Source organism: Phasianus colchicus, chromosome 1 (genome assembly GCF_987193195.1).
Source record: "Phasianus colchicus chromosome 1, bPhaCol1.hap1.1, whole genome shotgun sequence".
In the NCBI taxonomy this organism is placed as follows: Eukaryota; Metazoa; Chordata; class Aves; order Galliformes; family Phasianidae; genus Phasianus; species Phasianus colchicus.
Window position 1 is genome coordinate 33,936,372 of NC_143436.1, and position 25,432 is coordinate 33,961,803.

Here is a 25,432-nt window from a genome sequence, read left to right on the forward strand (position 1 = left end):
AGAAATAAGTGCTTCAAGCAACATTTGGGAGCATAAAGTACTTCAACAGAAAAGATTATAAGCAATTTTCTCTAGTTGTCCTACAATTTTTATTGCTAATGACTTCATATCTAAATTTCTGAACAGGAAGAAAAGGGAAATCACAATCTCTGCATTTCCTTAATACCATAAAACAAACTGGGACATAAAATAGGTATTTCTCTTTTCTCCTCATCTGTAGCAGATAAAATATCTTTTCACTTGGAACCACTGAAGTCCTGTAATCAATATTTTTAAATGCATGGTTTAGCAAGTTATAAAAAGAATTCCATTAAGAATAGATTACGCTTCAATATAGTGCTAAAAACACTTATTTCTGATATGCTTTATTTCTGCTCTGTGATACAAACCACCCTGTACTTTAACACATCAATACTTACTAACAAGGTGCACTGATGCTTCCTTGAAGGTCAGCAAGCAGCTTCACCGTCTCCTCTGCATTTCAAAAGACTGAAATGAAAACGCTGTAGTTTCCCTATTGCTAACACCAAGATACAGTAACTCTTAACAAGAAACCAAATATTCACATAGTTCTAAATGGCAGAATATTAAAACCTCCTGTTACAACTTTTTTTTTTTTTTACTTCCTTCAGACAGATCCCACAGTGTAGCAAACTGTCAGCAAGAGGCCAGCTGAGCTGGCTGCAGAAGTGCCAGGAGCCTTCACTTCTGGGAGGCTGATCTTCTGTTCTGTTAAGAAACAATACTTGATCTTAAGGTTACTTCCATCTCCTTCTGCACATCCTACCTTGCAGAGGCGGAGTCCACCTGTGTTGTATGTGCCTCCCAGTTAAGCCTGTGCTGACTCACCAGCCAACGTGCCCCATCCAGAACAACAGTCAGGCCTGGCTAAGGAGAATGGATAAATTAATTTACTGCTACAACTTACAGCAGAACAGGACAATCTGATTTGGATCTCTCTCAGCAGCCACAAATTTTCAAGCAACTTGTGAGTATTCAAACCAGAAATTGGCTTCTTGGACAAGATTGGCTGAAATTACCTTCAGCAAGTCTTCTAGCTGAGAATTATGTGGGAGAAAAAGATAATCAAGCATGATTCTGTCCTTCAAATCAGCAGGGCTTCATCTAGGCCATACAGTCTTAAAACAAAACAACCCAGCTGGACTTTAAAACAGATTTTCACATAAGCAAAGGATCCTACACTTGGATCTTCCCACTCCACTTATTTCCAGCTCTTGTTATCTGTAGTAGGATAATAGGAAGAAAGACTGGTGATGAAAATCTTAGTCCTTACAGTGACAGCAAGAAGGTGAGACTAAGCAGCAGGGGAGTTAAAACATCAGTCCTGCTGGTAGCCAGCTGCCCTCAAGGGCTCTGCCTTCCTCTGTTCCCAGCACATGAGATCTCCAGCTCTCTTGATGCATCGCATCTTGATGGAAACAGCCTAAAATATGTGCATAAATGTGTCTGTATGAATATGTATGTGTGTATCTGTATGTATCTATCCGTACTTATATATTTGGAAAGGGTGACAGACATTGTCTACTAGCCAGACATTGTTTCTCAAAAGGGATCATTGCTTTCTTTACACAAGACACTAAGCAGACTTCCCTTTTTGTTGCTCATGTCACTACATGACATGTACAAATTAAGCTAAAATAAGAAACAAGAAATTCTATTAATACAGTCACCTCACAATTAAGTATTTATGTGCATACCACAGAAAGCTGGTAGATATTTTATAACCCCTTGGGGCTGAATAAAAAGGAAATCAAAGGGAGAAGGAAATGGGGTGACGCAAAAGCTTGCCTTTAATTAATCAGAATTAATGATAATACAAGCGAGTGTTCTTCTAGCAGTCAAAGCAGGACTTGGGTAAACGTGAAAATGTAGTAAATAACCCAGTAGAAATATAAACGCTCCAAGTACAGACATCCTCATTAAAATGTTTTTGAAACCATAAACTGCCAGAAATACACTTTTGAAGAACCCTTTCAGGCGGGTATTTTTCCGGCCAATTTTAAGAAACAATCTTCAAGAACCACATTTAAATCTCAGCCTTAGCTTCAGACTGTGGGCTGCCGCTCCACTGAAGTGGAACAGCCGCCACTTTGCAAGTGGTAAAACTGCAAGGATCACTGCCACCGCATCACTTCACAACTGCTTCTCCAGGGCTTCCTCAGACGGCTGGTGCCGTGGGGCACGGCAACTCAGGCTGCTGCAGCTCTGTCACCAGGTGCAAGGACAATCTTGCACTTCAATTTTGTATGCGTATGCACACAGACAGCATTTGGAGCTTCGGCCTCTGCTCAACTAATTGGCTACCTGCTTAATTACAATCCCAGCAGAGATGGTACTTTCTAAATGAGTGAAAGTGCCAAGCATCTCCATAGCTACTAATATAATCGGAGTGGTATCAACAACACTGAGTAGTTATGTGTAAAAGACCCACTTTGGCCAAATGCTATAACTGGAATACCCAACTGCTATGAAAATAGTTTCATCTATTAAAACAGGTATTCTAAATACATATATTTACAAAAGGTTTTGAAGCCAGAAGAGAGAAGTTCATTGCCCGGTCAGATCTCTAATCTACCGCAGATCTTTATATAGGATTTAAATATCTCAAGATCAACACCAGTAAGTTATGTTTGCAGAAACATTGGTTTCTGGGGAGTATTCACTCCTCGGGTTAGGATGAAGACAGGAGCTTTATCAGCTTCCCCAGTAGAGCCTCGAATTACCTACCACCCCACAGAAGAGTTGTGCTTCATACAAATTAATTGTTTTAGCTTCCAGGCCTCAGCTCTTTTTCCATTTTTCCTTGCTAGATCAAAAGAGTCCCTTAATAATGCATTTTTCCCATAAATATTTTCATAACCCTAATCAGATCATTTCTCGCTCCTCTTTTGCCCAGTGAGACAGTAGGAAACTGTATAATCTGTAAGGCACTTTCTCCATCTTTTGAATAACTTCATCTGTCCTCTTATACAATCTGCAGTTTTCTCAAAATCCTTTAAAGAATGCTAACGCCAGAACATCACCCACTACCCCAGCAGCTGACACACTGGAGCAAAAAATCTCATCTACCCTACATTTCTGGGGCACGCTGTGAAAACAACAGAGATACGCTGCCCATACAATGAGAGGTGTCTTCTCATTGAGTTTTGAAATCCATAAGCAAGGCCCAAATTAATAAAATCTCAACACCCTCAGTGCTGCCTTCTTACACTGAGCAGCAATTCATCTCTGAAACTTTCTGCATTGTCTTCTTCTCTGCTCCCTTTGCCCTGGGAGGGCAGCAGCAGGACATCACACTGTTCTGCTGAACTCCAACAGCTCTGCCCATTGAGGAGAGCTGAGGAATGGGACCAATGGAAGCGATTCATTCTGTCCTGAAAACATTCCTGTTAGGAATGTTCCTGTAGCTTTCATAATGGCTACCTCTGATTTTGTGAAGGCGGTTTAAAAATGGTCTGCGTATTCAGAACACAGTATTCAGCAATAAGCACAGCGTCTGTACTCTGCAATCTGGATATTTCAAAAAGTGAAAGAAACCCTTTCTGTAGTATTTTAATAGACTTTTCTTGCTAACTGCAGTCTCTGCAGATTTATAGATCAATCTGGCAGTAACTCCAGTGACAGCACTGCTGTACAACAATAATTACAACAGCAGGAAACACTCAATAATACAAAAATAACTCACTGTCATTGAAGATATGTATATTGCACACAAAGACGGAGACATTTCTTTTCACCTTTCTTCACATACCCAACAGAAAAACAAGAAACCTTCACCCCAAACAAAGGCAATGCATTACCAGACAGAAACTCAGCACAGAACCCCCGCTCAGGCACCTTCAGCATGCCCTGTGGGAGCACCCATCAGCCTGGTCCGGGCATTCAGTCCCTGGAGAAAAGGCACTTCTGAAAAGCAGACACTTTGTCTCTAGGGACAAAAGAAAGACAAGGGCCAAAATCAGCCCTGTAACAAAGCAGCAGCAATGCTCCTGCATTAGGAAAAGCAATGTTCTCTCAGCACTGTGGAATTGTTATACGTATTTTTAAAGCATTTGGTATGTTGCAACCTTCATATAAGATTATCACATAACCATTCAATTATCACAAGCACTTAAGGGAATAATCTAGTTTATACACCATTTTTAATTACTCGGTACAAAAAAGCCCAGATTTGAACTAAGTAGTAACAGCTCAACAAAAGCTTCTAAGAAGCAAGACGCAGCAATCACTTAATCTCTGTCAAAACTTTCTCATCTGCAAGAACAGCACAGAAATAAAAGCACACAATAAGGAGCTTTAGCAGAGACCCAAACCAAGGAGGTCCCAGAAGATGATACAATATGTGCTTACAGCAGGAAAATTGTAATGCATCTCTATTTAGAATATGCATGTGCGCCTGTTTGCTCTAGATGCATGTATAATCAGCCTTACTATAAATTAGAAAACATGACGGATTAAACATCAATTGCTTGTCCTCCTACACTTCCCATCTCTCTGCCAGGTCCTGAGAAAAAACAGAAGGCATGGTGGCAATGGTTAGAAACAGACTCTGAAATCAGTATAAGAGAGGAAAATAGGCATTTTCCTTCTGTAGCAGAAAGAAAATGTCTAAGAACCGTTTATGTTTCATTCTCAACAAACACCACCATATTCCAGAGCTACAGAATTCTTATGGCTTTAACAAGAATCTAAAAATGCAGCATAAAGAAGAACCACCAGAATTCAGAGTTATAATTAACGTGACGATGGATGCTCCACTATTATGCAAAGAGTTGTTTCAATACTACAGAAGCATTTCATATTGTAACTATTTCTGGGAAACTAGGAGAATTTTACACAAGCATAACCTTTTGCTAACTACACCATCTGGGAGTGCACAGGCAGCACTCCATTCCACTGGCTTTTTTCCAGGAGACTTACAGTAAGTCTGTGGTATGCTCCTCTTTTAACAATCAATTAGAGGCTTATTTTATTTTTGATTGTGGCTTAATATAGCCCACTATCAAAATAATATTAAGGCAGATCACATCTCCAGACAGCAATAGCATTTTTTATGAGACCAACTGATAGAATTTAAACTTCGATCAGTATTTCCACTCTGATGTGTGCATATTTCTTGAGAAATGAACAAATGCAGAAAACCCCAAACTAAATATAGATGAAGATTAAAAATCAGCAGGAAACAGCTTGCTGGTAGAACACAAGAGTCAACAGTGTCAGTAGCTTGTGAGATAATGACAGAAAGGACTACTAGAAAAGAAGGGAGAAAAGCAGGAGAAGAGGTATAATTACAAGCCACACCATTAATCTATCTTGCTTATCAAGGGATATCCCTACCATTACGTATGCAAGTGCGTCTCTACCGTTATTTTTTATGCATGGAGTTGCAGGAGAATTGCAACAAGTTTGATTTCCCAGATCCTTATTTGTAAAGTTTTTTTTATTTCGTTTCCTTCTTTCAGTTGTTTGGAAAAACAAACAGATCATGGAGAGGAAGACTCTAGAAATACACTAAAGATGACTTCCCACTGAAAAAAAGTGTTCCATCCTATGCCAGCTGTCTACAGGAAAGTATCTGGGTGTCAACAGCTCTTCAGAGTCACCCACACAATTCCCATGATGGCTCTTACTGCTCTAGATACAGTCTGCTGTATTCAGAGCATAGCAGGCTTCAGGGATTCCTACAGCTCTGTCCTCCAAACACTTAATGTGAACATGTGTTATTCTGACACGGTTTGGTTTCATGTTTATTGTTTTTGTCCATTGGAAGTCTGTGCCTTGTGAAGGCTTTGATAAGGCTGATGGCTGCTCCAAGGGCTCAAGGAGCTATAGCAGAAAAGGAACACGGGTTAGGCGTAATGAAAACATTTCTTCAAAGTTTGCTTTTCTGACTCTGGCTGAAAAATACTCACTGATCTATCATGGTTAATGAAGTAGGGCTCTCCCTGGGAACACGAGTTGGATGTAACCATCTTACTATGTGTTTGATTGCCTACTGGCTTTGTGGAAGTTTTCTCGGTCTGCAGGTAGGACAACAGAAGCTTGGCAAGGTCAAAGGAATCAGTGTGATAACATATTTCTCGTCCCCTAACATTTCCAAGTCAAATGGACAACACAGCCATGCTGGACATCTTCGACTGAAAGCTGACAAATAATAATAATAATAGTAAATAACATAAGATCTCTTCCAACATAATTCTGCTCTTTTATGTTCTGTTTTGTCACAAACAAAAATGTGAAAGATCATGAAGAAATGTAATTCCCAAAGTACACTTGCCACATCAGGTGATCAGTCCAGCTGGGAAACAGCACTCTGGCTTTTCTACCTAAACAGTACTTAAAGAGTGGCAGCACTTGTAGATAAGGATATAATTAGAAGTTTTCTGTTTCCTGAAAACAAACAGTGGGGAATTTCAAGTGAGCAATTTGATGAGAAGGAACAAAGGAAAGTAACAGGCAAAAGAAAACAAAACAGTCTCCAAGACCTGTTGGATACATTCTGAATGGGGAAAGCATTTTATTTACAAGAAGGACTGCAAGATTGTCTTTAAGAACCTGACTAAAATGGCCTGAAAACAATACAATAATTTCATCCTCAAAACATCACTTAAGAGGTCACAGCCAACACATACTGATCAGATCTATCCTCTAAGCTGTGGAACACAATTCCCAACTGCTACCAACAAATAAGGTAAACACTCACACGCACAGTCTGCATTTGTTATGAAGCAACACTAATAATAGCCCTAGACTGCAATGAGTTGCCAATTTTTTATTTTCAGATTTCTAAATCAAATTTCTATTGGTGGACACATTTCATTCTTCAATAAGAAACACAAAGAAAGTGATAGACAGAAGTCAGCTTTGCAGTCACATCACCCCTGTGTGCTGGAAGGAGATCAGCAGACGTCCTACAAGATGCATGGAGAGACTGGAAGAAGCCAATGCTTTTTGCAGTGCATCCCTCTTTTCCTCAGCTGAAGAGCATAGATCCAGCTTCTCACTCTACAGCTGTGCTACCACCAGCCCCTTTGTCCACACAAAACTCAACAGCACAGCTGCAAAATAAAAGCTTTTGCAACTCCCCGTCCCCTACTGCCACAGGGCAGTAGGTAAATAGACAAAGGAAAAAGAGAAGGCCTTTCTTATAAGCACATCAAGTCCTGGTAGAAGAGTAATCACAACATACACAGCAACATAGAAGTCTGTTAGGCATTTCTTATATCTCAGGTATTTGTTCAGATTTCACACAGTTTCAGCTAGGGCAAGATGAAACTCTTTCACTCCCAAGTTTGCAATCACACCACCTCCCATATTCCCAAAGGTTTACTTTCTACAAAGCTCAGCTCACACAGCTTCCCAGGTTTATTTGCAATTTAATTTACAGCCGACTTTGCTGAAGAATATTGTGTGACAATTACCTGTACGTAAAATGTGTTTCACTATTTCAGATGTAGGAGAGTAATAGCTCCTGAAGACATTCTAGCAGCGTTTCCAAACAAGCTTACTGCACGCCTGCTGCATGAAAACCCCACCGTGTTTTTCCACTCCCTGAAATAGCACTGCCTCCATCCCTGCCTACACAAGCATCCTTTTAGTTCCAGGTAAGATGAGCTCTCCTGCAAAACACACTGTTGCTCCACATGTGACTTATTGCCCTCGCTCTCTACATGATATGCTGCTGACACGCCAGGTGCTCTGTGCTGCAAGTGTCTGCCTGGGGAGCAAATCCGGCCTGCTCCGTGCTGCTTGCCAGCATAACTGTTTCTCTGGAGATAGTTTGGTTCTTTCAGGCCTTGTTACAACACTCACATGGGAAATAATATTCAAACTCCATTTTAAAAGTCAAGCCAATCTTGCTGTTCCTCCAGCTATTTGCTATTTGCTGAATGCTTCTGACTCACCCATTTGCTACTCACGCACCTTTGTGCTACCAGTCTTGTAACCTGCATGTAACAATGCTCGACTGTTTATTGAAGCAGCGTGTTTATTTTTGCCAAGTCCTTTCCCCTGAGGCACTCCCACAAGGTTGGGGAGGGCGGTGTGGAAGTGCACAGCTTCCCCATGCTGCTGGAGGGCTGGGGGGTCTCAACAGCAGACCCAGACAGAGAACTGAAAAAGGACAGCTGTTTCCATATATATTTCCTCTGCTTTTTTGTTTCAGGAATGCTGGCTAAAACATTATACAAGAACAAAAAGATGAAGAATCAGATATTAGAGAGGTTGGAAAAAGCTCTTATTTCAGGATTCCATAAAATAAGCACATCCACCCTCAAACAAGAAGTTACTTTCTGAGGTACCATGGACTACTAAAACATAATGATATCCAAGCCCAACCTTACAAAAGGACTTCAGTTGAAGAAAGAATTTCCTCCCATTGCAGAAAATCTATGTGCTGCTTTTCAGTACAGTTTATGCTGCTTTTTTTTCAATTTCTGTTGCAGTCTCCATGGAAGAGCCTTCTCCCACACACTGGACTGACTGTCATTCCTAACAGAAATGCACCACGGAGAGTTTTCATTGCAGCTCTTATGTCCCCCAATGGCACCCTGCTTTCAACTGCAGACTTGCAATTCCCAGTGGAAGTCTGAGAAATGCCAGGTTAATGAAGGAAGGAACCCAGCCATATCAGAGCAATTTCTGGCAATTAATGAGTTAATAGAGTCATCTGCCAAGCAGCAGAGCATCAAAGATTATCTTCCTTAATGTAAAGGAAAAAAAGCCCCTGGGTTTTCACGATACCTACCTCTAACATGAGTTTCACTGATCGATCCAAGACCTCTGGGCACTGTGAAACAAAAGGCACCAACCTACCAAAGTGGCTTTTCACCCTTTTACCCATATACTCCAACTTGGAGAGAAGCGTCATCTTTTATTACTGCTTATGGCCTGTGATAGATGTTTCTATTCCTGTTAAAACTTCCCCCAATACAAAAATACTTCAGGTTGCCTTCAAAGTGCTCTCTCCAGCTTTCATAGGCTTGATTTCTGTTCTCGTTTCCCAATTCCTCTGAATTTACTAATTGTTTTTCCAAAGTCATTATTTCTCCTTTTTAGCTTTCCCCATAATTAAGTGTGAACACTATTCTCAACTGTATTTTAAATGCAACCCATTGCACCCCACTTCCTTTGCATTGTAACATTTTCTCTGGCTTTTGGACTATACCCTGAGCAACTATTTTGGGTAGTTCTTTTAAAGGATGCTAGAGAGGCTATAGTAGTTTCAAACCACATACCTACATAACAGCTGTTCACATCATCCTAACCAACATCCCTATGTTTCTTCATGATTAAATCCATCTAGTTAACTCACCTAGTCTTTCCAATTTCTTCAGGGACTCCAATGAAGTTTCAAGAGGGAAGAAGAACAAAACCATTCCCTTCAACTAATTGATAGTTCTGTTTTTGTTTCTTTTTTTAAGGTCACATGTACACATGAAAGCCTCAGGAGGTTTGCTAGCAGTGGAGGAAACTGTGAAGGAACACATACATACAACTTCAGGTCTGTAAGCAAGGCAGCATGTAATATTTATTAATTACGCATGTTATATTTATTAATTACGCTGTAATTAAACTATATCATAATTTTTTTTGTAAAGAAGGCAGTCTGGTCCAGCCTCTCCAAATATCAACTTGACTACTTGTAGATGTGCATTACAGTATTTTGTTGCAGCATAAATTCTCCTGCATCTCCTACCTTCTCCAAGCCACATCTATTTTCAATTTGTCCCAGCAATTGAACAAGATGCGAACAGGGCATTTTTCTGCCTGTTCCCACAGCTACCTCATACCTCATCCATCACGTCCCCTGGAAACAAGGACAAGCCCAGTAATGGCAGTACTGGGAGCCCCTGCTCCCACAAGCCACCATCTGACAGTACCCAACCTTCAAATGATGTGACCTTGGAAGACCTTGATCTTAGGTTGCACTTTGCACTTCACATAGAAAAAAGATGATATTTGCCCTCAGAGCAGCTCATTATTTGTGCTGGGGCTGACAATACACATGCCAAGGTATTTTCCATGCTTTTCATTAAGAGCCCCACCTCTCCATCTCCAGCAGCATTTCTAACACCTCCCACCAACCTCTCAACAAAGGTTAGCATACTCGCTCCCTTAATGCTAAAAGGAAAAACACATGCCCCAGTGGGAAAAAATTCCCCAGGCCATTCATTCACTTCAACACAAAGTTGCAGTTTTATTACCAGACAGTCCTGTCCCTTGTCTGCATTAAATAAACCAGAATACCAATTCTGTCAGCAGCAGTAACATATTAGCAAATAACAGGATTCTAAAGTAAACCTTGGAGCCTACAAAGCTCTAAAGAGCAATTTACAGTTTACCTGTAAGTTGTTTCTTGCCCACATTTATACATACACATAGGTACTTGAAAGGATTATGCTCATTTTGTGTTTCCACTTACATCCTTTCAGGTTCAGACTTCTAAACAGAGACTAGAATCTAAGTGCTGGCTATGAGTGTTCATTTCTCTCTTGCTGCTAAGTTTCCCCCCCTCAACAGCTGAGTAGCAAAATCTCAGCCCCCCCACAGAAACTCTATAGGTGCTCCACCGAGCTAGCTGGTGATGTAGGCATCAGGCATTTCTCTCAAACCAACCAAGAATGGGATTACAGTTAATCACATTAGCCTATAACTTTTTTTTTTTTTTCCTCTAAAAGCAGGATTACAGCCTGAGATAGGGAACTTCCCACATTCCTGCACACCAGCTGCATTCTTCCCGACTTCATTTGATTAACAGCTAATAGAATTACAATCCACAGACCTGGGGTTTTAGTGGATTATGCAGGAGGAGTTGCAGAAGGCACTTGCTCGGCTGTAATTCCCAGCTTTGCACTACTGGAGTGGGACAGAAAGACCTTAAAATGACATTGAGAAGTACACTGAGGGAGCCCCAGCCTAAAGAAGTGGTCATCTACATTTCCTTGTCTATCTTATTTCCTGAAAATAGCGCCCTAGAGCACACGTGATTTAAATTTTCATCTTCAAAAGATACATGAAAATGGTTGAAAACCTTGGGTTTTTCTGAGAGAAGGGTGGACAGATGAAGGAAAAGTTTGATTTATATTCTGCAAAATGGAAATTGCTCACTTCAGCGCAATAACTCACAATGTTATGGTGTATGTGATGATTTAAGCAACAATATTCATTGGAGTTAGCTTTATTATCACTATTTTTCACTTCTGAACACCTACCCAAACACCTGAATCAAAAGGCACAGTCCATTCCCAGCCACACCACACATGCAGCACAGGCCTACTCTATGGTTTTTAGAACTTCTGAGGGGAAAACATTACAAGTTTGAACTAAGCCAGTGTGTAAGCCCTTGGAAAGAAATGGGGGAAAAAAAAAAGACTTATTTCCTTTTTCAGTCAAGATAGCTACAAATAAGTGCAGCAAAGAGAAACAAGAACTAGTCTGAACCGAGTTTTAGAGTCAACCTCAGCAGCAAATTTTAGTATTCACTCCTGAAACAAACACCATTAAAACAGACTTGGAAGAAAAGGCACTTTCTCTAAAATGCTGCTCTAAAAAAAAAAAAAAACAAAAAAAAACAAGCAGTAACTTAAGGAACCCAGTCTTAATACACAAGCTTCTGCAAAGCATCACATACTGCTGAACAAATAAACAAAAAAAAAACTAAGATCAAAGAGTCAGACTGCCAAGACACTTGTACTGAAACAGAGCCAGGGGGATTAATGGGTTCTCAGGGGGCACTAAACTCCATGCACAGCCACCAAAGCCAACAGAGGTGCAGAGAAGTGAACTTTTGAGTGCGTCCGCGCTGCTCAACGAGCCCAAAGCATGCAGGATGTGACTGCTTGAACACAACGGATCTCACCTCAAAATAGATCGGGAACTGCAACTGTTGGGCTGGACTTTACTCCCAGTGGCTATACTGGGGACTGCAGTCATCTCAGGAGTGCTCTTCCCAACTTGATACTACAGGAAGGCTTGCTTACCACTCTCAGACTTTCAGACTTGTTTTCTCCTCCATATGATCCATCAAAAAAGAAAGAAGCCCACAACCAAGGATAAACAACTTCACTCAATTAAGGGGAATGGGGGGGGGATAAGAAAATAAAATAAAAATCAGTGGTACTTTAAGAAACTCATTGACCTTCATTAAAAATGAGTCTTCCAAAATCCAACAAAAAGCCTCCAACTCAAAGAAGCAATGTCTATAGTGCTACACTTCTAAATATTATACCTACTTAGGCCCAATCACATGGTGATCTGCTGCAGCTGAAGATACTAAAATCACAGAGGAACCGAGGGGTAATTTCTTCTTTTTCTCCTTTAGACTCATGGGAGAGAGCACTGTCCAAGCGAACAGCTATTCTCCATCCCAGTTCCAACACGAGACTCCACCAGAGACCAGACCAATAGCTGTTTGGTAGATATTTTACAACATTGCAACAACACACTGTGAATCATCTGCTTCCAAGGAGGCCTCTAACACATACCTAAAGACAATACTTAACCTCAATGAATCAGTGTTGGCCAAGAAGATTAAAAAAGATCTGCTTGGCTGGAACTGGATTTCTTTCACCTCTCTGCAGGGAACTTGGAGAGTAGAAATATCATAACAGGCCATAAAGGACACAGAACAAACTGGGAAACTTGAAAGGGCTCACTGCAGGAGCAAAGGCAAAGTGAGATACTGCCTGTTGGTGCCTTTGGGTAGAGGGGTAGGGACACAGGCAGGACAATACAAAGACCACCTAGCTGTGGGACTTGTGGTTTAACAGAAGAATTAAACTGAAAAGACTTTGGAAGGAGAGCTGTGACTACAACAGGATCCCAAGACAGCCCTGGAGACCTCTTACAGTAGACCAAGTACAGTTTGCTGCAGTAGTCCTGAAGCAACGGTACACAGAGTGCCAGAGTGTGGCCTGCAAACCACCACAGACTGAACACACAAAGGGCTGTGAAAACACACAGATGCTGTCCCCTTCCCCAAACCCGCTGTTTATGGCATAAAACAAGCATTTCTTTTATTATAGCAGGAACCCACTTTTCCCCCCAACTTTACCTCCCTGAAGAGTGAAGATGATCTGACTGCACCAAGTCATAGTATCAGGGTATTATACAATGAAAAGCCACAATGGAGGACCTATTAAATCCCTGCCTTTTTCTGGTGAAGCTCTGGGAAGAGCATCACCACAGTCATCAAGTCTGTGGCCACACAGCATTTGTGCACTGCAAATGCAATCTTTGGTATTAAACGAAAGAAAGAGAAGGGAATGAAATGAACACAGTGATCAAATATGGATCCCAAATGAGGAGAACAGCCACACTGCACCAGTTGGGTTTGGGCTGGAAGAGTAGAACAACTTTGTAGGCTGAGCACTTGAAACCATGACCTCTTGTACTCCAGCTAATGAAGCAGCAGGGAATCCACAGGGGTTATTGCCATCTTCCAGGCAGCCATCCCAAACATAAACTCCACTTAGTGAATGCAACTGGCCAAATGGGAACCAAGTCTTACAAGTCACTTTCTTTCTCCTGCTTCATTTTTAGCTTAATTAAGAAACAACAAAAAGCACGATTCACATGGAGCTGGAGTTGCCCAGGAAGACTTCCTGGATTTTAGAGCACAGAGAGTCTTACTAGGGATGTAGCACAACACAAAATTGACTGACCAGTCCTTAGAATCACAAAACATATTCCTTCCTCATATACTTCACAGGACCCATCACAGGGATAACTGTGCTTTGCAACTCTGCTTCCTTTCAAGGTCGATATGAGCATGTTTCATCTGATCACACTGATGCACTGGAGGAGACCCACCCTCGGGGGCAAAGCCCTGTCACATTTCTTTATGGCATGCACCTTCCTGAGCAATGCAGCTGTATTCCCAGGCAAAGGAGCCAAGATGGAGTGCCCACCAAATGCTGATGGTGCACCCTGCATATTTGGGAACTGGGACCAAGTGAGCTCCTCAGACAGCACTCCTCCTCAGCCACAGGCCGATGGCACAAGGCAGCAAAGAGGATGGATTTCCTACATGCCTCTTTGAGAATCATGTGCATGTAATTCAGACAACATTAGAAACACCAGAGCACATGATTTACCCTTTCTCCCCCCTCTCCCCATTAGTTCTAAGAAATCAGAGACCACATAGGAAAAGCCAAGCACACAAAGGCAGGAAAAATCGTGTCGTCCAAGCACACAGCTTTGAATTCAGGACATATTTTCCACATGCATATCACACCCTCTCACCAAAGCTCATCCTCACCGCCTCAGTTTCTTCATCTGAGGAAGTAGAACATTTGCACACGTACATTTTTCTCAAAGGTTATTCTGAAATTATTATCTGCAAGGTACTCATTAAATTAGAGGCATTACATAAATATTAAATGTTATGGTATAAGCTCTTACACAAGGAGAGGGATTTCTGAAGCTCTTACAACTACCATGAGGTTCCTGTAGGCTGTTTTTTACGGGTCCAGGTTTAAATAAGTTTGGCAATGTATATTAAAGTTAAGATTACATTATGCATAAAAAAATAATTCATTCGCAGGAAGAGCATTCAGCCTACTTTAGGTACACAAATGGGATTTGAATTTTTAGCTCATCCATCAGGTCCTACCCAGCCGTGTGTTCTGAACTACAGAAAGAACAAAGGAACATAATTTTATCCAGATGTGGAGAAGAGCAAACAAAATTTTAAAAAGTTTAAAGGAAAGTAATTCATTATTTTTGTGTATTTAACCCAAAGAAAAAAGACAAACAGAACAAGACAAAAAAGGCATTCCTCTTTCTGGGCATGTTATGCCTCTGATATCTGTACCAAACAGAGCACAGACAAAAACCTGTTTACATGCAGGGATGAGTCATGCTCCCAGCTGATGGTTCCAAAGCAGGCTCCCAGAAAGGAGAACCTAACCTGCAACTCACATGAGCCAATCACAGAGCTTTCGCTTGTTAGCAGCAGGCAATGGGATCAGGATAAGAGATGAGGAACAGTGAGACCTGTGCTGACCTCCAGCACTGACATACTGTCCAACTCAGGATGAGCAATTCCTCTGCTTTGGTTTATCCGACCTCCCAGCCATGAGAAGCTTTTACCTACCTTGAACTTCAGATGGAAAACTATCACTTCATTACCCCAGCCCTGACAATGAACAAGTTTTAGCTTGATTGTGAAAACCTAAAATTTAGGATGGCCAAAAAACCCCTCAAACAATTTCAGTAAAAAGAGTTCACAGAGTCCCTCACGTACACTCATTGCCTATAAACTAAGTAACTCAGCACGAGAAAACATGATGCAACATCACCAGCCTTACAAAACAACCGGTACTTAGAGTGGAAAAAAATCCGTAAGCTTTCCTTCTCCCTTCTTCATTTTCAACTTAAGGTATTGCTATAACAATGCACCTTGGTTATAATGCTGCAGAAGGACACAGCTGTAATATCTCACCTACGACTCCGTACCCATTATGGGTCAGCAGTCATCACACCACAGAGAAAATGTAATTGCTGCTGCATGCCTGCAGAGCAGGGAAACCACAGCGTCGCAAGACTTCTGAAATGTAACATTATGGAAAAAAGAGCCTGGACTTTGTGGCTCATCAAGCAAAAGGCACTGCTGGGGTAACAAATTGATTTTATAAAGCCAAGACACACACACACCACAAAAGCCTACTTTCTGCTTACCTATTATAACTTGGAGCTGTGCAGATATCTAGAGTATAATTCAGAGATTTAAGAAGAAAAGCTAAACAAGCCCTTGCATAAAAAGGCACAGACAACATGACTGAGCCTCCTTCCAAGTTTCACTTAATCCTGTGTTTAAAGTGCATTTAATAGTGTCCTTTGATAGCCTCCAAATAGACCTTAGGAAGGTAAGAATAGGGAATAGAGAGGAAACCACATGACACAGAAAAAGCAAGTTAGAGTTCACCAATTGGAGCAATGAGTTCTGGACAACCAGATATGAACATTCACATTCAAAACAGATTAAAAATATGGCTCAAGTTTTGCCTTCCTTACAGAAAATGTCATTTATTACAGTTTCTCTGTAACTTCACCAAAACAAGGCAAACCATTTCTTTGTCAATTGCCAATTTGGGATCAATCATTTTGCATGCCATACGTAATCAAGCAGGAGGGGAAGGCTCTGCTCCACCCCATTCATGTTTTGCTTTCAAGATAGGAACAAGATAGAGAGAGGTGAAAAGCAATGACATGGGCAGAGCTCAGACATGGGTGAATGCTATTGAAGCCACCTAATGCTACACACTCCATCCCTATTGCTGCCTCTACACTTTCAGCACTGAGGCTGATAGCAGCTTAGCAGAAGCTCTGCAAGGTTGTAACACTAAGAATCAGCACAGAAAGCAGCTACAGAAGAAGCATTCCTCGTGGCAGCAGGGCAATCCAAGCAACAGCTCAGCAAGCAGCTCATGGTGCAGCCCCACAGCCCTGGAGGACAGCTGCCTGCAGGGGGCAAGGAGCAAATGCAGTGTCAGACAGAATTCCCCCCCTCCTCAACTGAAATAAATCACTTCTCAGCAAGTTGCAAGCCTCAGCCTCCTTACCCCCCCCCCCAGATTAAAGGCAGACTTAAAGGAATGTTTACTAACAGAGTGCTCCCTCCCTCAGCCATTCCTAATACGTATCAACTAACCACATTCTGCAGAATTATGCTAGGGATGCCCTTGATTCAAAAAGTACTTCTAAGCCAAAGGATACCTGTAAAGACAATCAAAAAGCTTGCTAGATGTAGGATACAATGTTCATTTTGTTTCTACCCAGTTTGCCGACCACTAGAAGAGCGCCTGTGGCATAAGAGCATCTTTCTTTGAAAGATCTACCAGCAGGCTTTTGCCACTCTGTAGAACAGGATGAACTGGGCTTCAGTGTCTCAGGTCTTCCATGTGATAACAGGAGGCAGGACAGATGTTCCAACAGACAGCTTTCAGTCTGCTCACTAAGCAAAGCCAAACCCCTGTGGGATTCCTACTGAAATTTCAGGAAGTGGTGATGTTTTATCCCAGCACCAAGTATGCTTTTGAAGATTTCATTTGCCTGCTACATGCTTTGCATAACGATTATACCACTAAAAGAGGGAAAGCTAATAATAAAAATTAAATGCTAATTTACATTTGACTGCATAATACCACAAAGATAACTTGTTTTTAAAATTACTTACTTAAAATACGACACGGATGAGCAATATTGCAAAAATATCTATTACAAAGAAGTTCAGTGCGAGCAAAGCAAGAAAACGGGAAGGAGGAGAAGGAGCAGGGCTTGCTCCAGTGGGACAGGGCTGGTGAATAGGTATGCGCCACAGATGCTAAGGAGGAGAAGTAAACAATAAGATGAGCTTTTCTATACAACATGGGAAGGAACCCCTTCTCCTTAGGAACCGAAAGTACAAAAGAAAGTCCCTGAAAAAATGACCTATTTTGTGGACTCAGGCTGCTTTAGTCACAGCACAGGAACCAGTTGTGACCCTGAAGCACCTTCTGATCTGTTCTCTGGACAGAACCTCCTCCCAAAGATGGCAGGACAAGCACCAGTGCTGGGCACAGAGCATAAATCCTCGACCACCAACCCTGCTGTGTGCATGGCCCACCACGGCTGGCAAACACACAACAAAAGCAGAACATACTCTCTCCAGATGAAATCCCCATCTTTTAAGCCTACAGCAAACCTCTCCTTAACTTCAAGGTGTCAGGAACTCACTGCTCAGAGCACCTGCTGCCAACAGCCTGATGCAACACAGCAAACTGCTGCCCCAGGCCCATGCCACAAACCACTGGTAAGGATATCAACCCTTAGTACTCCTGCAAGTGCTCGTTAGCATTGCACTAAGAGGCAAATTGCTCTGCTAGTTTCCTTAATATAGATGCTAACACAATGCTAAGTAATGGTATACAAGTACTTCCTCCCCCACATTCCGCTAGCAAACAAACTTAAAAATATGTAAAAGAATAATTTGACCTTCCTGCTATTTTCCCTTTTCTTTTCTCTATTTAATTCAAAGGCATTCTAAAAGGAAAACAGATACTTAGAAAATATACCTCCAAGTAACTTCTGCAATTATTTTCAGACAGCCTGGAAACTGCTCAATAGGAGGGGAGAAAAAAATGTCAGATTTGGCAAAACCCAATTTTGCCCCTATCTCCTTCTTATTCTTTGCATGTTATGTCTGTGGCACTGCTCTGCCTTTGGCTGACAACATAATTTTGGCAGTACTGCTTTCTTCTTCAGCGCAACGAGCGTTTTGACATCTTCTGGTTGCAACCAAAGCCCACGTTGGGGAGCAGACAGGTGTGACTGGGAACAGGCTGAGAGCACTTTTGAGAGCAAAGAAGTCAATGGTGAAGTCAGTTGCTGAAACCAGGGCTGTACAGGAGAGGATGAGGCAAGAGAAGGGAAACAACCAGGTGATAAAGGCAAAGGCTGATCTCTTTTCATGGATAGCAATTGGAATGGAGCTTCAGTAACTTAGTTATGTCCCCAGTTCACTCAATTGCTCAGAGCTCAGCAGAACACCTGTATGAGAACAGTCCTGGCACCCTCATGGACTGCCCAGGCTGCAGGCAGTGGAACTGCACACACCTGGGCCCTCAGCCCACAGCCACCCACCAAGAGCCACTGCTCCACACACAAGCTAAGAATAGCAGCACTTATTGCTTTGGTAAAGAACTGCTTTTGAGGGACTATTATAATAGCAGAACAATTAGAGCTTACTTTTAAACATTTAAACTTAGAGTTCCTAGGGAATTTGCTCAGTAACATATTCAGTTCTAATGATCTGAAGAGAACAATCTGATTTGAACTCCTATAAGTCTCCCCTCTTATTTGAGTGTCCCCAGTGATGCAGCAACTCATACGAACCTTTTAAATAAAGCTAGCAATCACTCACCAGCACCTCACTGCAGTTTTTGCAGTAGCTTTGTTAAGAATTCACATATGCCCAAAGAGACGGTGCCCACACAAACCCGCTTGGACGAACTCAGCCAACGAAACTTCAGTACGATGCCAGCTAGAGTGACACGGAGGGCCAGGAACGGTCAAGACTTGGAGACAGCAGCAGAGAGAAGCCGCATCCTCAGACCTGTTCCCAGCATCGGGGCGGGGGAGGGGGGAGTCAGGTGCAAGGACGTGCGCTGCCCTGCAGCTGCTCCGCTGCCAGGGGGTGGGGAGCCGCGGCCAAACGCTGCCCCGAGCCCGAGGCCGCGCGTGCTCAGGGCTATACCCGGTCCCGACCGACGCGGCCGAGGCCACGGGAAGGTGCCCCCAGCCCGCTCACGGGCACGGGGAAGCAGTTACGCACGCACCGAGCCGAGCTTCGCCACCAACGGATTTCTGTCCCCGAGCCACGAGCGAGCGCAGTCGCTCCCGGCGGTTCCCCATCTCTGCCGCAGCCCCGGTACCAAAAGTGGCCGTCCCCAGCCCCCCCGCCGCCCTCCCGCAGCCGCCGCTCCCCCATCCCCTCCGCGTCTCCCACACGCCCAGGTGCGGAGCCGCGGCCGAGACCGCCGCACGGCCCCGCGGGTGCTCCTCCCCCGCCCCGCAGGCCCGGGACGGCTCCGCCAGGGCACGGCCCATAGGCGCCGAGCGGGACGCCGAGCCGCGGGAGGCGGAGGAAGGGCCGAAGGGAAGGGCTCCACCTGCCCGTACTCACTCCGCGTAGCCCGTGGTCCAGGGCAGGCGCCGCGTCTCCTTGCTGAGGATGAGGATGGGGCGGGCGATGTGGTCGGCGGAGCACTCGACCTCGTCCGGGGACAGTCCCAGGAACTCGGGTCTCCCGTAGGGGAAGCGCAGCGGCAGGTCCGCGCCGCCGCCGTGCTCGGCGCCCGCGCTGCCAGCCATGATGCCGCCCATGAAATTGGCCACGGCGGACTTCACCCGCGTGAGCATAGTACCGCCGCCGCGCAGCGCGGGGAGCGGCGGACCGGCGGCGGCCCCGCCGAGCTTCCGCAACGGGGGCCGGGCCGGGGCGCGCGGGCTCAGCGGGCGCGGGGCCGCGGGCTCATTGCGGCAGCGGCAGGTTCCCCCCCTCCCGGCGCGGCGCCGGCTCAACTCAGCCCGGCGGCGGCTGCTGAGTCATGTGACAGCGCGGCGGGATGCGCCCGGGCGCTTCCTGCTCCTCCTGCGGCGCCCGCGGGCTCCGGGCGCACGCCGGGCACGGGCCGCCCCCACCCTCCTGCCGCCCGCCTCCCGCGGCGGGGGCGGCCCGCGGCAGGTGCGCGGCGGGCGGGGCCGCTCCGCTGCCGGCGGCGGCGCGCGGGGGCCGGGGGCGGGGACGGGCGGGCGGACTGTTACCTGCGGGCGGCGCGCCTCCGTCCTCTCCCTAAACACGGCGAGGGGATTTTGCCGGCGAAAGGCTTCGCTATGAAAAAGGGGTGTGGGGGTGGAACGAGGCCTAAAGCGCGTCCTGCAGCCGCCCGCCGGCAGGTCCCCATCCCGTCTCTGGGGTTCTCGTCTGCAAGGGTGCTGTGCAGCCCCCGGGACTACCTCGTGCACAGACGGGATGCTGTCGTAAGGGGTTGCTCACAGAAAGGACGGGCCTGGACGTTTTCAACTGTGAGAGAACACAGAAGTTGTAAGCCCTTCTTGCTTAGCCCTATTGACCGCATCATGTTTCTTCACCAAAGCCCTGGCAGACCTGCTGCTGGCTGAGGCCACCCGAATGCACGCAAAAGTTTCAGGGTTGGGTGTGCCAAGCTTTGGGAAATCAGGGCAAGAAGAAGGCAGCAAGGGCACTCAGAAAGTCTGTCCCCTGCAGATATGTGCCCCATTACATCACTGTGCTCTTGAGAGCTGTAAGTGATCCCAAGGTAGTGTGACCTGCGAGCTGAGATGCAGTCAGCACAGCCGGCTGTGAGGGTGGCACCGCAGTGGTGCCGAGCAGCGAGACGAAGGTTCGTCACAGCCGGGCTGGTGGGAGGATCAGCTGCTGCCACGTCGGCTCCTGCCAGAACCAGCCAGTGCATGCCGAGTGCAGGCACAGGGTGGGGGCTGAGCTCTGTGACTGCCTTCCATTGCTGGTTATTAATCAACGTCCCGATAGCTGGGTTCCGGTGTGGTCCCTGTGCTTTGTGTACGGACATTTGGGCGTTGGAGATTCGTGATCCTTAAGGTCCCTTCCAACCCTGGCCATTCTGTGATTCTGTGACATGAGGAAAGCAAGGCTGTGCAACAGTTCCCAGCCTCTGTAACAGAGCTGTCTGTGAATTAATTTAAAGAACCAGGAGGAGACCGGTGAACAGGGACACGACCAATGTGTTCCATGCTACTTGAAGGAGAGTTGGACAAATAGTAGCTCCAAATTAACCATTGAAGATACACATGTTGGTTTGGGAGGCTGGAGGCTATGTTTTAGAGCTCTGCTTTAACAGTTTCCAAGACTGAGAGATATTCTAAGGAAAAGTAAATCTCTCTTAGATAAAAAAAAATGCTTGACATTAATAACTCAAGCTTTGTGTTTGTTTCGCTTTGTTTCCTGGTTATATTGCAGCAGTCATTATTTTAAAGTAAAAGAAAAGAAATAAGAAAAAAAAAACAAAAGGCTTGTTAAAATGTGGTTGGGATCCTTTATCTGGGGGCTGTAACAGGCAGCTATTCATCCTTATCCAGATGTTACAGAGGAAGGCAACTCTGAGGTGATCAGAAGCCCTTGGGCTGCTCTCTTAACAGGACAGTGCCCAGTCCAGCTCCCTGCCAGCCCCTGATGCCTGAGGATAACCTCTTTCATGTCTGCTGGATGGTTTTCCCTAGTGTCATCCACACTGCTGTCTGAGGGAGGGAGGAGTGACAAGAGGGACATGAGCAGAACTGGGCACTGCCCTGAGGAGGCTCCTAATTTCTGTGTAAAAGTAGAGCTCCTCTCAGCTTATCCCACTGGATAAGCTGACTGAATTATGCAGTATGTTAACCCATGACCTCAACAAATACCACTGACAAGAGCTCCGGGAGGATGAGGGTTTGTCCTGTGGTCGCCGTTTTGTGCAAAATGTGAAGGAGAAATGCAAGGGAATATATATGGGCTTGTTAAGTTTAACTGATTATCTCTGCAAGATGACAAGGAAAAGCTCAGGTGAGACATATGGGGAGACAGCTTAGCAGCTCACCACTCAAAACAGATCTGTACGCTGCTTGAAATTCTGTGGCTGTTTACCTCTGACACAAGAACGCCGTGCGGATGAAGCAGGTACAGTGTGACCTTTTCATCCTGAGCGTGTAAAGATGCTTGGGTTTCATTTCTCTTTGAGGAAAAAGGATGCCATTGCTTTACTTCTGAGCCCGAGGTGAAGCCCTGCTGCTGGCAGGAATTGGGCCCAGCAGCTGGCCTGGCCAGGCCCCCCACACCTGGGGAGCTATCTGCATCCAAGTATCCATGGATGCAGATAGCACAGCCCTTCTGGGTGCTTGTTAAAGAACTGTGATGAAATTCGCTTTAAAAGCCAAAAACATTTGCGATAATTTCCACATGGGTTTTGGTTCTGGCTTTGAGTGTATGGAGTGCTTGAGAAGGAGATATATTGAGTGAAGTAGCTGGGTTAATGAAGGTGAGTTGAGTCAATGTGTTTACATGTTTTCTGATTATACAAAATATGTTTCTTTTACAGAACATGCAATACTTGGGGCACTGTCTTGTGAATGACACCATACTATGCAAGCCATTGAATATAGAATCACAGAACTACTCAGGCTGGAAAAGACCTTAAAGATCATCAAGTCCAGCCACAACCTAACCAAACTACCCTAACTCTAACAACCCTCCACTAAATCTGAGCACCACATCCAAATGGTTTTTAAACACATCCAGGGATGGTGACTCAACCACCTCCCTAGGGAGCCTATCCCAGTGCTTAACAACCCTTTCTGTAAAGAAGTTTTTCCTGATATCCAACGTAAACCTTCCCTGGTGCAACTTGAGGCCATATGTTCATGTTTCTAATGAAGAAAGGACTACGGAATTTATTCCAGCAGTGTGATTCTTCTTTTCTTGTACATTGTTTATGCCTAATGTTGCTTGCTTGCTTTAGTTTTTGTTTACTGTGCTTTTTATGCTGTGATTAAAAACAATGGGAAAACTCCCAAGGACTTCTCAAATACTCTGAAAGCAGAAGTAGGTCTGGTGTGATAAAGCATTTCTGCTGGCAAGAACTTCTGTATTGGTGGTATTATTGCCTTTGTACAGAGTTGTCCACAGGTGTAAACTATGCTACTGGCTTAATTCTGAGCATGTGTCAGAATAGGTGTCTGACATTCAGCAGGAAAAAAAACAGTTTGTTTGCTGGGTTTTTTTGTTTTTTTTGTTTTTTGTTTTTTTCCAGGTAATCCACCAAAAGAAAAGCACTTGAAGCTTTATTTTTGCACGTGACTCTGCTTATGAAGATCACTGTGTCATGTATAAATGAAATTAATGATAAATGAAATTATTATTCCTACCTCTTCAAAAGTACCATGCAACCCTTAATCAGCCTGAGGAAGCTCTTTACCCCTGGAGAACAACCCTGCAGAACCACAATGCCTGAGGCATCACTGATGTGGAGGTGAAAATGCCTCTTAAGCCTCTTATTAAGACATCAGTCCTACTCTTGGCAGGTCACAAGCAAGAGCACCAAGTAAATTTAAAAATAAATAGCAGTACTTGGAGTGATGTATTTCCTCTGCCATAGCTGATTTCTACTCCATCATCCTCTAGTCAATATTTATGTCACACTTGATATTTCCATTTGAGAAATGTCTGGGGCTGAAGGTCAGAGAGTGTCTCCATCAGAGCACGGTCAGTGTGATGGTCCCACAGCTTTGAGACCCAACGCAGTCCCCACAGAGCACAATGCAGGAAGTCCTGCTGAAGGCCGAACAAATTCTCAAAATGGCATCATGGCCAAAACTGCAAGTATCTTATTCTTAAGCACAAAGCATAGGACAAATTCTTCATTTTCCATTGCTGCTTTAACTACAGTGTGACCAAAACCAGTATGTATTTATGCTTGCCAAGCTGCAGTAGCTGTAGACGGCTCACCTTTCACAGCATGGTGTGTTTCACCTGCAGGTCCATCTCTGAGCACCACTCATCTCAAGGGACTTGCCAGAGATCAGAGTGAGTTGTAGGGATGAAGAGGATAAGAAAACATCCAAAGTTTCTTTTAGACTAGGGACAAAGTAGGGATAAAGCTGTCAAATGCATGAGTTTTCTGCTGGCAGGCAACATGGTTGTGCCAGTGGCCCTAACACATAGAAATTTGAGCATGCAAGTGTAGACCTCTGTCACTGCCCTTCCTTTACTCAAAACTAGGCTATGTAATCGTGTGGTGAAAGCATTCATGCCAGAAAAATGTCTTCATGTCTCTTCTCCTGATGGAGAACTAATAAATGCAAACTTCTGGACTGTGTGAAAGCAGCCCTGGTTTAGATATTTGGGCAGGAAAAAGGCCCTGAAGAGGGGTCTTAATTGACAGATGATCGCAGTAAATCACAGACCTTCTAAGGGCTTACAATCTGTATAAACATAAATACATGCTTCAACATAAGCAGTCCATAAAACTGTAGCAGTATCATGTTTGCCAAAAACTACAGAATGACTTTTTCTGTAAGAATCTGTGTGCAAGTATCCTGAAAAATAGTCATCTAATTTCACAATAAACATCATCATCAACATTTTGCTCCCACAGCCCCCCCTTACATTCCATTACCTGCACCTTTTTAATGTCTGTAGCTAAATCTGCTAATAATGGGTTGCACTGGGGATTAGCTTGTTTATGTGCTCCTGTTGTCAGTTTTTCATAGCGGGGATGGAAGAAAATGATTATATCTCTTGTGCTCCTTTGCTCTGATTCCTGTGAAAGTACATCTTGCCCTGATGATTTCATGAGCTGCTTCAAAATGTCAGCGATGGCAACGCTTTTGTTGGCAGCCTCAGCAAAAATTAAAAAAATCCTGAAAGTAATCAAATAGGTGGCAGTGAACAGACAACTGGAAAACTGCACCCCCACATCAGCTCAGCTTCAGCCAGGACGTGGTGCACAGTGCAGCTGAGCACTACCCATCACAACCTGCTTTGATTTTGGCAGTACTTATTTATTTTCCTTTTTTTTTTTTTCTTTTTTTTCTTTTTTTTTTTTTTTTCCCCGTTTAATGTTTTTTTCCTAATACAAATTAAATGAACAATTTTGGCAAACTTTCAAATTTTGTTTTCATTCTGGGCGCATGAAATCACAGGTAAAGTCCCTATGGGGCAATTGTTCTCAGGCAACATTGCCAAGGAAGGAAGTAGGATTTCTGAGCAATTTGTCAAAACCTTTGTCTCCTAGACTTGAGAATGAAAGTTTATCAGATGTTTCATTCTTTCAGAAATCACAGGCCTGGCTAAGTTGAATCATGGCAGAAAAAGTTATAGAAATTATGCTGTTGGATT

General features: G+C 44.0%; 1 protein-coding gene across 2 annotated transcripts in view; it reads right to left on the reverse strand.

Moving 5' to 3' along the window:
* PPM1H (protein phosphatase, Mg2+/Mn2+ dependent 1H) overlaps positions 1 to 19,993 on the reverse strand; it is a 133,164-nt gene extending 113,171 nt beyond the window's left edge. The window contains exon 1 of one of the 2 annotated variants that reach the window (XM_031589533.2): positions 19,688 to 19,993. In XM_031589533.2, coding sequence (XP_031445393.2) covers positions 19,688 to 19,923 — 236 coding nt within the window. In that variant the 5' untranslated portion in view covers positions 19,924 to 19,993. The remainder of the gene's footprint in view (positions 1 to 19,687) is intronic. The other variant, XM_031589532.2, reaches the window with a different exon arrangement.
* Positions 19,994 to 25,432: the final 5,439 nt, after the last annotated feature.